We start from the raw sequence: 15,296 nt of genomic DNA, 5'->3' as shown, positions 1-15,296 counted from the left end.
CTTTCAGCAGCACCAATTTCAATAATGGTTTTAAATGTGTCGTGACATATGGTGGTTGATGACAAACATGTAGAACACATCAACCTCAACACATACCTTTTTGCTCCAATCAATTTTGGTGCCAATTTTTTGTAGCATAAGATTGAGGGATTGAACAACAAAAGGTGTTCAAAAGACATCTTGTCTGAATGACGCTCACCCAATAACCTAGCAGCTACAAGAACTTGCACAATGGCACTCCAAAGAATGTTAGTGATAAATGCACCTTTTTCTACTTCTCCGTCATAATCCACTACTCTCAAAAACATTGCCCCTTTAGGGGACACTGCGCTAACATTGATCAGTGACCAATCTTTTGCATCTTTTCATCCCTCAGAATTGATGGACACCCCTGTTTTGACCCACAGATCCCTTACGCGCTTCAAAGAGTCCTCTTCAAATTTCATTTTTGTTTTCAACCAAGGTTCTACATCCTCAAAACGTAGACCCTTGCACCCTTTTGGAGACTCACTCATTAATTGCTTTCACCATTGGTTGTCAATAGCATTTAGGGCCTTCATAAATGTCAGTAGGACCACTCTGAATGAAATGTGGATTTTTATTAATTATTATGCTTTAAGAAAACTCTAGCACAATTTTTATGTGACTAGCATTGTGTGTTCACTTCTGCTCTTTTAAACTTCACAATTATTAATTCTACTCATGCACCCAAATAATGCTCAAGCAACATTCCTTTACGAGTATTTGGAAATAGTGACCATATCAACATTTATCTGCAAATGTGCATTATATCTATTTGTCTGCTTGAACTTGTATGTATAATCTGAATCTATGCCTTCCACATCTTCCCAAGACCTGCTCTGCAAAATATGTTACTATTTCCATATATTTACATGGGTTGTGACTCGTTTTTGAGTTTATCAAACAAATTATGGAGGGGTGCTTTAATCATATATTTTTAACACTAATATTTTTCTGAACTGATCCTTGATGGGTTTGTATTACAATTACAATGTAGTGAAACCAACTGGTTTTGAAGACAACTATTGTAATGCAATTTTTTTCTTGGCAATTTGTAAAACTTTGGCTTGCAATGCTAGTCAAAGGCTTAGAATTTGTATGGATACATATTTTTTATCGAAACTGTCCTAAGTTATATTTGCTCATCTCTTAATGTGATTGTCAGTTTGGATACATTTCCATATGCTGGAACAACCACTACATGTGAATCACTATACATGGGTGTTCCATGCGTTACGATGGCAGGATCTGTGCATGCTCACAATGTTGGTGTAAGCCTTCTGCATCAAGTTGGTATGTTCTCTATTTTTGGTTTTTCTATGCACAAAATGCGAATTTGTAAGCTTAGTAAGCTGCATGGTAATGTGTGAAAGTAATGAAATTTGACTTTCTTGAATGTTTTATATTTCGTTTATACTGATACAGGTAGTTGGATGTTTTATTTTGATGGTTCTCAAAGTTGTGTTGTGGAGGCAGTTTTTTAGTGCACATTTTTATAATTAACTATATTGCCCCATTTCTATTTACTGTGGCAAATTCTGTTGGCAAGGCCATACAACCAATGTTAAAAATAGAATGAGTTCTAAATACGAATCAGTAAATATTGGACTCTATTAGATCCTAAAGATTTCTCACTGGAACTCCTAGAATTTGATGTTTCTCTGGATTTTGTTGCCTGGTGTAATATTATAACAACAGCTCGCTGTCCATTTTGGAGTTGAATGCATTTTTTGTTGTTGTTGAAAGAATGGCGTTTGCTTGCACTATATGAACTCGTTTTTGTGGGCTTCTACAGGTTTGGAAAGGCTAATTGCTCAAAATGAAGATGAGTATATCAACAAGGCATTGGAATTGGCTTCTGACCTTTCATCACTTTCATCTCTAAGAACAAGTCTTCGGGAACAAATGTTGAGGTCTCAGCTTTGTGATGGTGCCAACTTTGTTCAAGGTTTAGAGTCGAAATATCGATATTTATGGCAACGGTATTGTAAAGGAGATATCCCTTCATTAAGGCACTATGAAAAGGAAAGCCTACTTGAAAGAACTACCCTTAACACAGGAGTTTCTGTTGAGGATACAAATTCAAAAGAGATTTTGCCATATAGCACTAATCTTGCAAATGGTGTCAATTCTGTTACATTCCCTGTGTCCATCTTACCCACTCCTGAAGGAAATATAAACCAGGAGTCAAGACCTCTTTAGCAGTAAGGAAAGTAGTAGAAACTGATTTTATTATCTGCCAGGGTTTCTTGTGTGCTGCAGAATCCGGCTATACTCAATTGGAAATTTATGAAAAGCAGGGAATATGAAGCTCAACAAATGAAGAGGGGTTTAGACCTTTTATGTTCGCAGTTTTGCTGAATAGTTCTGAAAGTTGGTATGAGGCTGTTGGTTGTTCTGATTAATATGACATTCTTGCTATTTTTTAAGAGGATGGTGGAAATGTATACCATGAAGGACTTTTAAGCCATGGATTGGGTTTTTCCTTTACCAGAGATCCATTATAAATACATATATAATCGAAGATGTATACGTGGGTCTTATATTGATTGTGTTATCAATGATGTAAATTACTTGATTATGGAGGATGGCACTTGTTCACATCTGTGTAAAGTTGCTCATAGTTTCAAAAATTGAACATTGGAAAATCTCTCAAATAGGCCTTGATTGGAAGCTTATTCTGGGGCCCCCAATTAATGTATATTGTAGCTGCCAGTTACTGGCAACTCATATTCTTACAGGCTACTTTCCACCTAACTGTTCTTGTATAATCTTGCAATTTTTGGTTTCCAGTTCAGCATTAGTCTTTGTGTTTTAGCATATTTCCTGTAGAAATATGGGTGCACCTTTTACATGCAAGTTTTCTTTCCAGGTGAAAGATTTTCAGCCTGAAATTTCACATTTGGCATGCATGGATTGGTCTTTATTAATTATTTACATTTTTCACTTGATTACTCATCCTCATAAGTTGAATATGAACAGACATCTTTACTGATAAGTAGGAGATAATTTCCACAGCAAGTCAAATTGTAATATTTGCTACCAGGATTTAACTATGTAATTTTGAGACATCTTTACTGTTACAAGTTCCTCTTCACAAGGTTAACTACAGAGAAAGGAAAAGTTACACTCCTTTTCTTGTGTAGAGAAGCTTATGCTGTTTTAGCTTGGTTGGTAGTGTTGATGTCAGTTTTGTACCACTACATAACATATAACAATTGAACACCTGATATGGGATATCAAACACTCAATTCCTCTCTTTAAAAGTTACTACTCATGAAGACATAAGCAAAACTCTAATGTTCCTTACACCTGTGGATACTAACTTAGTATATCGATGTGATTTGCTGGTAATCACGTAGGCGGGCTTATGTTATTAATTCGAAGATAACTTGGTGGTACTTCACTTGCTTGACTTGTTCTTTTCTCCATGATCACTTTCACTTTCAACTACTCCTACCACTAAATACTTATTGCTCTACTACTACTATGGACGGATAAATTAGGAAACGGACGAGGATCTGACCAAATGAAAGCTTGCTAGTGGTGCTACCTCCATTGGTGCGATGATTCTAAGAGATACTCTTGGGATTTTCACATTGACACCTATCTTCCAACCCAACTTGGAGTACAAGCTGAAAGATGATATGCAAGTAGAACTTAGGAGTGATTGGACTAGATTACCATACAAGGTTTCCTAACAAGCTACTAGGATGCTAGTGGCGTAGTATATAGGTCCCTATAAAACATTCACTAACATCACCATACAATTAGCCATTTGTTTTTACTCTTAACAACATGAAATGAAATCTTACTTTAATTTGAGAGATAGAAGAACCATGCAATACACCAAAATAATCATGTATATCCACCATGCAAGCCACAACAATAAATAAAGAACAATTTTGATAGTATTTTGGCAACAATTCTTCAACATAACTCCCTCACAAATGAGAGCAAAATGGCCTTATATAGAGGCTCCAAATTACAATGAATGGTCAAGATTAAGAGGCAAAATCAAGGGCCAAGATTATATCTTACACACCCTAATTAAGGTTATCATTATTCAACCAATTACATGAGGGCACCAACTTTGTGGGCCAATGAAAAAATTACAATGATTTGTCAACCAATCAGAACATAAGACACTTGGCATGATTTGATTGCATGCACATGAAAGTGCCACCTCATCAACCTTATGTTATAAATTCATTCAATGCTTGAGATAAGGTGAAGCCTTGGATGCTTGAGCTTGTCCTTAGAAACTTTCTCATCACCACTTGAACTTGCTTGTTCTTGATGTCCTGACCCCGAAAGGATGAGGTCTTCATGCACTTGGGGTAATCTTGCCTTGGCCTCGATGGCTTCCTAGGATGTGAACTTCTTTGCAACTTGAGAGCCTTGCTCTTGGCCACTACCTTGAAATTGAACTTAACCTCCCTCATTATTCTTGCCTTCCTTAACCTTCATTGTCTCCCAACCTTCCCATTCGAATCTAACCAAGCTAGCTTGCACGAATAGCCAAGCCTTGCCTAGCCTCAAATATTTTTAAATCTCTTCTACTAATCCACTATTTCTTAAAATTGCAGGGCTTCTTGAATCTCAATCTTTAATCAAATTCGCCCTTCACCCAATTTCATACTTCACCAAAACTCACACTTCAACCTTTGTCGATTTGCAATCAAATAGAAGGGCTAGGACCCCATGCGGAATTGTTTCTAGTTTTGCAATGCCCTAAGTTGTAATTTTAGATTTTCACTTAATTCTAGCCCAATCAAATTTACCCTTTCTATTTTACAATTTCATCAATAAAGTAATACATCCAATTCATGAATTGCATACCTTGTGAGATGCCCATGACTTAGTTGAGCAACACAATGAGGTCACCATACTCTGATTTGAAGTTTGATCGAGTGAACCTTGATGCCTTGGTGACTCCCTTGTTGCCTTCATGTACCCAAATATGTTTTAGGAGAGTGAAGAAGGCATCTTGACTATGCTAGTGGAACTTGGCAGCCTGATCCATCAATTGTCTCTCAATTGTTCATGTTTATAGTGACACTATTGGTGTTACAGACTTGCTTCTATTTCAAAAAGAAGGCGGTCTTTGACATCATGTCTTCCTTGTCTTTTTTTGGTATACGTTCCTATTGGGTTCTTGTTTGTACTAACATCTTCCATCCTAAAAACTTATTTCTGCCCCTTCGTTCAAAGTGATATGGACTACCCTTATTGATCTCCAACCTTCTTTCTATCAATGGATTGCAACTTATTTCCATCTTATTAAGTCCTATCACTACAGTTATCAATCTCCAATCTTCAACCTAGGGGTGAGACTACCACTTACTTTTGCCTCTTCATGCTTTAGGATGGACTACACTTATGACTCCCTCTCCAATACCTAGGGTGGTCTAGCTTATTTCTACCTCTCTAAGTGACCTATCATGAAAATTACACTTATATCTCTCAACTCCAACCTGTCAACAAGATGATGAAGTGGTGGATGAAAAGTACAAACAAGAGAAGAGGAACGAAACCAAGCAAGAACAAGAGAGAGATAACCTTTCACTTAGAGCGACCTCCAAACATAGAATGAAGTTTGTCCTACCCTTCTACCAACAAAGAACACCTTTGGAAATTTGTCTGGCATGTGAAAATTTAGTCCTCCAAGCAAGAATGTGAAGTCATGGCAAGTGAAATAAGACCTTGGAATTCTATCCACCTTATGCAAATATTGAAATTGCTTATTAAAACTCCTTGTCTAGTGCACTAAAATGTGTGTAAATCTGCCCTTGTGTTGTCCAAATTAGACTTGATCAAGCTTTGAAAATTGTCATTGAAATACTTGATCTAGGGCACAAAACAATGTCCTCAAATTTGCCTTCAATATTCTTCAAAAAAGTTGCCAATAGTAGATGTCAATGAAAATTGCTAGAGTTTGGTTATGACCCAACTAGGGCATGAAGTGCTACAATAAAACTTGTCAAATCAAGCCCTCAAATTTGTCACAAATGATATAAATCAGACCTCCAAAACACTATCCAAATTCTGTCCAAAATGCCCTAGAAGTTGCTACCAATAAAACCCAAACATGCACATGCAAATTGCCCAAAATGAAGGTGCTCAAATGTGATGGATTTTGCTACTTTATGAAGACTGGAATCAATGCCAAAGGATTAGATATGAAAATGAATCAAATGTTGCCCAAAACAGTCCACAATGGAGGTGCCAAAACCTTAAATGTTTGCCCAAAATTGCCAAAATGGAGTGTTGAAGAAGTGCCAAAATTGTCCTCTATATCGCCACAAATGGATGCTAACACATGCCTCAAAACCCTAGCTTGCTGCCCATGAACAGATCTGATATGCCCTTTCAAATGCTGCCACAAACTCTAATTTGAATGAAAAATCACCACCATGGAAGGTTCATAAAAAAAATTGCAAGTATGGATGCCAAGAAAGTTGCTTTGAAACCCTAGTTTGAATGCAAAATTGCCAATGTAGAATTGCTGCCAAAAATCGCAAGTGCTGCCTTGGAGAAGTTTGCCAACTTTGGAGTGCAATTATGAGAGGAGAGAGGGGGGAGGGGGGCGAGGTGAGGGTACAGGAACTTTTTGCCTCTCACCAAAGAGCCAACTTGCATGACATTAAATGGGGGTTAAACACTCATTAAATGGACCATTTAAGCCTAAATTGTAATTAATTGTTCCATTAGTGGATTAACTTATTGAAAGAAATGGAAATTAAATTGCCTAAAATTGTAAATTGCAAAGGGAAATTGAAATAATTAGCCATTAAGAATCAAAATTCTCCCCTTGATGAATTTTGCAATTAAAATCCCTTTGAAACGAAATTTAGAAGCCTAAAACCACATTTCAATTTCAACTCAATTGCCCTCGAAAATTTTTGCTAGTCATGTTAGACAATTTTAAATCATTCCAAACAATTTTTTTCCATCAAATCCAATTTTTTTAACTTGCAATTTCAATCCAAATTTCGCAAAAATAAATTCATCTAGGCAATTAAAAATTAAAATCTAAATCCCTTTCATCCAAAAAATTTCGTTTTCACCAAAATTTTCAAGATTTTCAAAACAGTGATATCCAAATTTGATTTTGAAAACATTTTAAGTTTTTTAGTTTTACCCAATTTCTAAAATCCGTTAAGTCCCAAAATTTACAATTTCATCCTGCCAATATATTATTTGAAAAAATTGTCGTTTGGAAATCATTTGGCCTATGGAAGAAAGTGCCAGTCCATGAAAATTGAAATTAAGTTGACACTGGATGAAAACAAAACAAAAAATGCCTAAGGGGCCTAATGGTGAATTTCCATTCTACCGAATCTGAGCAAGGCTAAAATTGTCAAGGCGACAAAAAAAAATAAACGTCACGCGAAAAATTGTCAAGGCAGAGGTCGAAAATGGGGATCCCCAAAATTTTGGGGCGATGATGTGAAAACCTCACAACATCTAACATCAACCCAGATAAATTTTCTTGAACATTTCAAGAATAAAACAACTTAGTGCTGAAATCCCAGGATGACCTATCTGAAAGAATCTACTTAAGGGCAAGCACTCAACAAGGGAAAGAACCTTAAGTTGAACCTAAGCATCTTGACCATAAGTTACTCATGTGTGTGCAAATGATTTATTTCCCGCTCGACAAGAACTTGGTAATCTCTCCAATCCATTGAACTCAGTTATTATAAATATCCTTACTTCAAAAGCAACCTAGATAGAGCCCCACTACTAGTCATGCATTTATAGCCTTGATAGAGTTATCGCTGCGGTGCCACAATCACGATTCTACCTTTAGTGATTATTTTTATAACATTGGTAGAGATGATTGCACACCCTCTAAACCAATTCCCATATTTATTTTCTATTTTAATACTGCCTTTCCTTTTGCATATATTTTCATCATTCATTTCTTTCATTTTGGTATCTCTTTTCTTTCCAAATCTTTCATTTGGCTTGTGGGCAATGAAGCCCACAGAGGGTTTGGAAGACCACAGTGGCGTTGAAGCAGATGTATGATTTTCACTAAGTTCAACTTCACTTCGAAATACCAAGAACTCAAAGCAATTAAGTGTGAGTAGAATGTTGTAACCATGCTAGAGAACTCAAGAACCTCTATCGAGTCTAATCAAAATTTAGTACAAGTCCTACCATAGCCCAACGACTAAGTACACCCTAAATATCTCTGAACCTTGTTAAATATATTCAAAAAATGAACAAGATGGAAGTTTGCTTCATCACAAAAAATGTAAAATCTACACACCTCGCCCATGAGTGATACCCTGGACCCCCTTTGCACTTGTAAAGCCCAAAACTAAAATTTTTCCAACTGAGGGAAGCTAATAGATCTCAAGTCAAATGAATTGATGCAAACTAAACTCAGGCTCCCTCAAACACCTAAACTAACCAACTAAAATAGAAACTACTCTACCTCTTGGGCCAAAGGGTCCAAGACACATTGTACTCTAAGGAATAGAGAGGAAACCTAATCTAAGTCAACACGAAAACAAACTAAACTACTCTCCTGAACCAAACAATCCAAGACAAATCTACCCTAACTATGTACAAGACTCTAAAGGGACAACACTAACTGATCTGATATGTACACTAGATCTAACATGGTTACTCTAAATTTTTTTTTTTACTTTTGTCACCTCAAACTCAAACTCTAGAAAATTATCATGCAAGACCAATAATTGAGCCAACTCATAGAGTCCATGATTAATCCAAATACAAGTTGTTTCTCTAGAATTTCCATAATCAAAATAAAAACTTTCAAACCTTTCATCTTTAAGAGCAGGGAAAGAAACAACCTGGTGTGCTTCAGGTGGTAACTCTTGTTTAAACCTCAATTGATCATCCATAGCTTCAGGAGGTCGCAATTGGTGATGAATCTTCGCTCTAACATCTACATCAAACTCATTGGTAGTCCAGACAAGATCAATCTTGGAATCAAGCTCATGAAATATTGTCTTTGGGGGCTTGTTCCTATGAACAATGAATCATGAATCCTTGTGAATCTCCTCAAGTGTATCCTCAAAAATCAAGGATTTTTTGATATTCTCCCCATCAAAAACCTCTCCAAGTTTCTCGAACACAATATCCAACTATAGTGTCAACCCAAATTGCTCTTTATTTTCCTTTTCCATGGGAGCAACTTGATCACCACTCAACAATCCTTGCATATCCTCGTCAATAGAAGCTTGATCATCTAGCATGTAGTTTCCCGTTGAACTCTCTTTAGGAACATCTTTCCATTCTTTATATAGACTCTCACCAAACGTAGCACCTTCAAGGCTGGTAGAAGAACCATCTTAAGTCTTTGTGAGTTGCCTATCAACTTCCATTTCAAGTGGCAAAATTTCTGGAGGTCAAAGTTGATGGTGAATCATGCCACTTGCAACAACTTGATCACCTTGAAATGCTTTAGGCAATGAATCCTTTGGTATTTCTTGTATAGGTTCTTCAAGCATTCCCCCAAAGAATGTGGTGGAGTTAGCATCTTGTATTGGTTTATCAAAATTTTCCTCATATTTGAACTCTCTTGTGATATCTTGTAATTCCTTGTTCAACTCACCCACTTGATTATCTTCCTCTTTAAGGATATTTGAAACCTCTTGCAACCCATCCTCAAGAGTCACCCCTTGAATTATGCATGTAGGCTCACCAAAGATTTCCTTTTCGTCCACTTTTTGATGTTTTTCTCGTAGTTCTTCGCGTGCCTTCACATGTTGACTTTTGCCTACCATCCTTTCCTTCTCTTGGATAAATTCAATTGTTTCCTCGATTTTCTTGTCAACCCCTCCCCCTTGTGATACAATGTGTGAAGGTTCATCCACTTGCTTATCTTGAACATTAGAATCAACCATATCATTTTGATGTATCTCACCCTCTTCATTCTCTGGTGTCAAACTTAAAAGCTGAAAGAACTCCTTACCACCCCCACCGATATTTCCTCATACCAACCCAATTGAAACTTGACCAAGTCAACAGTGTCTTGACAAGATGGGCAAGTAGATTCTGAATGTGAGAGACTATGTACACTACACCAAGAACTTCTTCCACATATGTTTTTTAGTTCCCTATTGATATCTTCTTTGTAATCACAAAAATCTTCCTCTGAATTGATAAAGACTGTAGGTTCATGTACTTGTGAAAAAGGAAATCTTCCTCTTAATGCCAAGTCCACTCTCAAGAGAAACACCAAACAATTCATCTCCTCATGATCTATAGTGCCATGTATCCTACACTTCCCTGATGCTGCAAGTTGAGACAAATCCAATGGAGGTAACCTTTTGTTCAAATCAAACCAAATTGGAACAACGTCCACCTGCCTGTCCATTGAGAAATGTTTGTTTTTTGAATTCTTTGGATATTTAGATTATTTTTGGATTTTCACTTTAAAAGAGATCTCTCATCTCAAATCTAGCTTTAAAAGCTCATTCGTCGTCAATCTCTACTCTAAATTTCCAAGTTGATCTAAGAATGAAAGTCATTCACGCCCTCCTAGTGCCAAATAACGTTGATGTCAGTTTTGTACCACTACATAACATATAGCAATTGAACACCTAATATGGGATATCAAACACTCAATTTCTCTCTTGAAAAGTTAATACTCATGAAGACATAAACAAAAATCCAATGTTTCTTACACCTGTGGATACTAACTTAGTATATCGATGTGATTTTCTGGTAATCACATAGGCGAGCTTACGTTATTCATTCGAAGATAACTTGGTGGTACTTCGCTTGCTTGACTTGTTCTTTTCTCCTTGATCACTTTCACTTTCAACTACTCCTACCACTAAATGCTTATTTCTCTACTACTACTCCTATGGATGGAGAAATTAGGAAATGGACGGGATCTAACCAAATGAAAGCTTACTAGTGGCGCTACCTCCATTGGTGCGATGATTCTAAGGGATACTCTTAGGATTTTCACACTGACACCTATCTTCCAACCCACCTTGAAGTACAAGTTTAAAGATGATATGTAAGTAGAACTTAGGAACAATTGGACTAGATTACCGCATAAGGCTTTCTAATAAGCCGCTAGGATGCTAGTGGCCTAGTATATAGGTCCCTATCAAACATTCAATAACATCACCATACAATTAGCCATCTGCTTCTACTCTAACAACATAAAATGAAATCCTACTTTAATTTGAGAGATGAGAATATCCATGCAATACAGCAAAATGATCATGTATATCCACCATGCAAGCCACAACAATGAATAGAGAATAATTTTGATAGTAATTTATCAACTATTCTCCAACATAACTCCCTCACAAATGATAGAAAAATGGCCTTATATTGAGGCTCCAAATTACAATGAATGGGCCAAGATTATATCTTACAAACTCTAATCAGGGTTAACATTATTCAACCAATTACATAAGAGCACCAACTTTGTGGGCTAATGAAAAAATTACAATAATTTGTCAACCAATCAGAACATAAGACACTTGGCATGATTTGATTGCATGCACATGAAAATGCCACCTCATCAACCGTATCTTATAAATTTATTCAATCCTTAAAATAAGGTGAAGCCTTGGATGCTTGAGCTTGTCCTTAGAAACTTTCTCATCACCACTCGAATTTGCTTGTACTTGATGTCTTGACCCAAAAAGGATGAGGTCTTCATGCACTTGGGGTAATCTTTCCTTGGCCTTGATGGCTTCCCTGGATGTGAACTTCTTTGCAACTTGAGAGCCTTGCTCTTGGCCACTACCTTGAAATTGAACTTAACCTCCCCCATTATCCTTGCCTTCCTTAACCTTCATTGTCTCCTAACCTTCCCATTCGAATCTAACCAAGCTAGCTTGCACGAATAGCCAAGCCTTGCCTAGCCTCAAATATTTTTAAATCTCTTCTACTAATCCGCTCTTTCTTAAAATTTCCGGGCTTCTTGAATCTCAATCTTTAATCAAATTCGCCATTCACCCAATTTCATACTTCACCAAAACTCGCACTTCAACCTTTGCTGATTTGCAATGAAATAGAAGGGCTAGGACCCCATGCGGAATTGTTTCTAGTTTTGCAGTGCCCTAAGTTGTAATTCTAGATTTTCACTTATAATTCTAGCCCAATCAAATTTGCCCTTTCCATTTTACAATTTCATCAATAAAGTAATACATCCAATTCATGAATTGCATACCTTGCGAGATGCCCATGACTCAGTTGAGTAGCACAATGAGGTTGCCATACTCTAATTTGAAGTTTGATCAGGTGAACCTTGACACCTTGGTGACTCCCTTCTTGCCTTCATGTACACAATTCTATTTTAGGGGAGTGAAGTAGGCATCTTGATTATCCTGGCGAAACTTGGCAGCCTAATCCATCATTTGTCTCTCAACTGTATCATTTTTATAGTGTCACTGTTGGTGTCACAGACTTGCTTCAATTTTGAGAAGAAGGCAGTCTTTGACATCATGTCTTGCTTGTCTTTTTTGGTATACGTTCCTCTTGGTTCTTGCTTGCACTAGCATCTACCATCCTAAACACTTATTTTTTCCCCTTCATTCTAAGTGATATGGACTACCCTTATTGATCTCCAACCTTCTTTCTATCGATCGATTGCAACTTATTTCTACCTCACCAAGTCCTATCACTACACTTATCAATCGCCAATCTTCAACCTAGGTGTGGGACTGCAACTTATTTCTGCCTCTTCGTGCCTTAGGATGGACTACACTTATGAATCCCTCTCCAATACCTAGGGTGGTCTAGCTCATTTCTGCCTCTCCAAGTGACCTATCATGAAAACTACACTTATATCTCCGAACTCCAACCTATCAATGAGTTGATGAAGTGGTGGATGAAAAGTACAGACAAGAGAAGAGGAACGAAACCAAGAAAGAACAAGAGAGAGACAACCTTTCCCTTAGAGCGGCCTCCAAACGTAGAATGAAGTTCGTCCTTCTACCAATAAACAACACCTTTGGAAATTTGTCCGACATGTGAAAATTTAGTCCTCTAAGCAAGAATGTGAAGTCATGGCAAGTGAAATAAGACCTTGGAATTCTGTCGACCTTATGCAAATACTGAAATTGCTTATTAAAACTCCTTGTCTAGTGCACCCAAAATGTGTGTAAATCTGCCCTTATGTTGTCCAAATCAGACTTGATCAAGTTTTGGAAATTGTCATTGAAATACTTGATCTAGGGCACAAAACAATGTCCTCAAATCTGCCTTCAATATGCTTCAAAAAAGTTGCCAACAGTAGAAGATGTCAATGAAAATTGCTAGAGTTTGGTTATGACACAACCAGAGCATGAAGTGCTTGGATAAAACTTGTCAAATCAAGTCGTCAAATTTTTCATAAATGATATAAATCAAACCTCCAAAACACTATCCAAATTCTATCCAAAATGCCCTAGAAGTTGTCGCCAATAAAACCCTAACATGCACATGCAAATTGCGCAAAATTAAGGTGGTCAAATGTGATGGATTTTGCTGCCTTATGAAGACTGGAATTAATTGTTCCAAAACCCTAGATTGTAATTAATTGAGGCACCAAAACCCTAGATTGTAATTAATTATTCCATTAGTGGATTAACTTATTGAAAGAAATGGAAATTAAATTGCCTAAAATTGTAAATTGCAAAGGGAAATTGAAATAATTAGCCATTAAGAATCAAAATTATCCCCTTGATGAATTTTACAATTAAAATCCCTTTGAAATTAAATTTAGAAGCCTAATACCACATTTCAATTTCAACTCAATTGCCCTCTAAAAATTTTGCTAGTCATGTTAAACAATTTTAAATCATTCCAAACGATTTTTTTTCCATTGTTAGATTGTGGTGACTGATCAGGAAAGTACTGTACATACTATTCACCATTCGTAGATTCGCCACTAAAGTTATGGCTAATTATGGACGACATGTTATAACCCTAAAGTGGTTTAATACTTGTATAAAAGGGTTTAGGGTTGGGTATTTTAAAAAAAATAAAAAATTATGTTGTGATGAGAAATTGGTTCTTGCAGTGGTATTGAGCTGTAAGGGATTACAAATTGTAATCAGGTTGTAATCACTAGATTGTAATAAGATCAGACTTGCTGTTTGGTGGACGTAGCCTAGGGATTGGGTGAACCACGTTAAACCTTGGTGCCTTGTGTTCATTTATGTGTGATCTATTATTTTTTGTTATTGGTTATATTTGCATGTAGTTTTTATTTCTGTCTGTGGTTTGTCCTAACAAGTTGTATCAGAGCCTAGTTGTTTTTTAGTTATCCTTTGCAGGAAAGTTTCACAGTTGAGTGAGAGTCTCATGGTTGAGTGGGAGCAATGGTAGATGAGGGTAAGCTGAGGGTTGACAGGTTTAATGGGCAGAACTTCCAGTTATGGAAGATGCAAATGGAAGACTATCTATATCAGAAGCATTTATGAAAATCGTTGGAAGGCAAAGCCAAGAATCAGGGAACTATGTCAGAGGCTGAATGGGATCTTTTGGATGGAAAGGCAATCAGAAGCATTTGGTTATGCTTGGCACCATCGGTGGCATTTAATATTACAAAAGCAAAGACAAAAGCAGATTTGACGAAAACCCTAGCAACACTATATGAAAAGCCCTCCACTTTAAACAACGTATTTCTCATGAAGCATTTATTTAATATGAAAATGGCAGAAGGTGGATCTATTGCAGATCATTTAAATGAGTTTAATACTATTACTAGTCAGTTATCTTCTATGGGTATCAATTTTGATGAAGAAAGTAGGACTCTCTTGATTTTGTGTTCTTTGCCTGAAAGCTAGAATGGCTTGGTAATGGCGGTGAGTAATTCTGTTCTTGGATCTAGTACCCTAAAATATGATGATGTGATCGGTGTTGTTTTGAGTGAGGGAACTCGTAAGAAATCCTTAGGTGGATCTACATCAGGAAGTGCTTTGAATGCATAAAGTAGGGCATAACGAGTAACTCTAGAAATCAAGGGAAATCAAGAGGAAAGTCAAAGGGGAGGAGGTCTCAATCGAGAGGACCAAACGATTGTTGGTACTGTGCGAAACCAGGGCACAAAAAGAAAGATTGCTGGAATCGAAAGAAAAATGAAGGAGATAAATTAGATGGAGACAAGGAGGCAAATGTGGTAAGTAACAAATCCGAAGAGGATGCTTTGCTTCTGTCTTTAGAAAGTGTAGATGATTCATGGTTTTTAGATTTTGGCGAGTCATTTCATGCTACACCTCATAGAGGTTATTTCATTGATTATGTCCAAGGGGATTTTGGGCTTGTTTATTTGGGGGATA

The 15,296-nt window shown here is 36.9% G+C and overlaps 1 protein-coding gene across 5 annotated transcripts in view; it reads left to right on the top strand.

The window, feature by feature from the left end:
• SPY (Tetratricopeptide repeat (TPR)-like superfamily protein) overlaps positions 1-2,778 on the top strand; it is a 97,176-nt gene extending 94,398 nt beyond the window's left edge. For all 5 annotated transcript variants that reach the window (XM_089811832.1, XM_089811833.1, XM_089811831.1 and 2 more), the window contains exons 17-18: positions 1,187-1,314; positions 1,817-2,778. In XM_089811832.1, coding sequence (XP_089667958.1) covers positions 1,187-1,314; positions 1,817-2,223 — 535 coding nt within the window. In that variant the 3' untranslated portion in view covers positions 2,224-2,778. The remainder of the gene's footprint in view (positions 1-1,186; positions 1,315-1,816) is intronic.
• The last annotated feature ends 12,518 nt before the right edge of the window (positions 2,779-15,296 follow it).

This window comes from Cupressus sempervirens, chromosome 11, assembly GCF_028749045.1.
Source record: "Cupressus sempervirens isolate cs-2001-9-10 chromosome 11, ASM2874904v1, whole genome shotgun sequence".
In the NCBI taxonomy this organism is placed as follows: domain Eukaryota; kingdom Viridiplantae; phylum Streptophyta; class Pinopsida; order Cupressales; family Cupressaceae; genus Cupressus; species Cupressus sempervirens.
The sequence above is the reverse complement of the archived record's forward strand: the minus strand, read 5'-3'. Positions and strand labels throughout refer to the sequence as shown.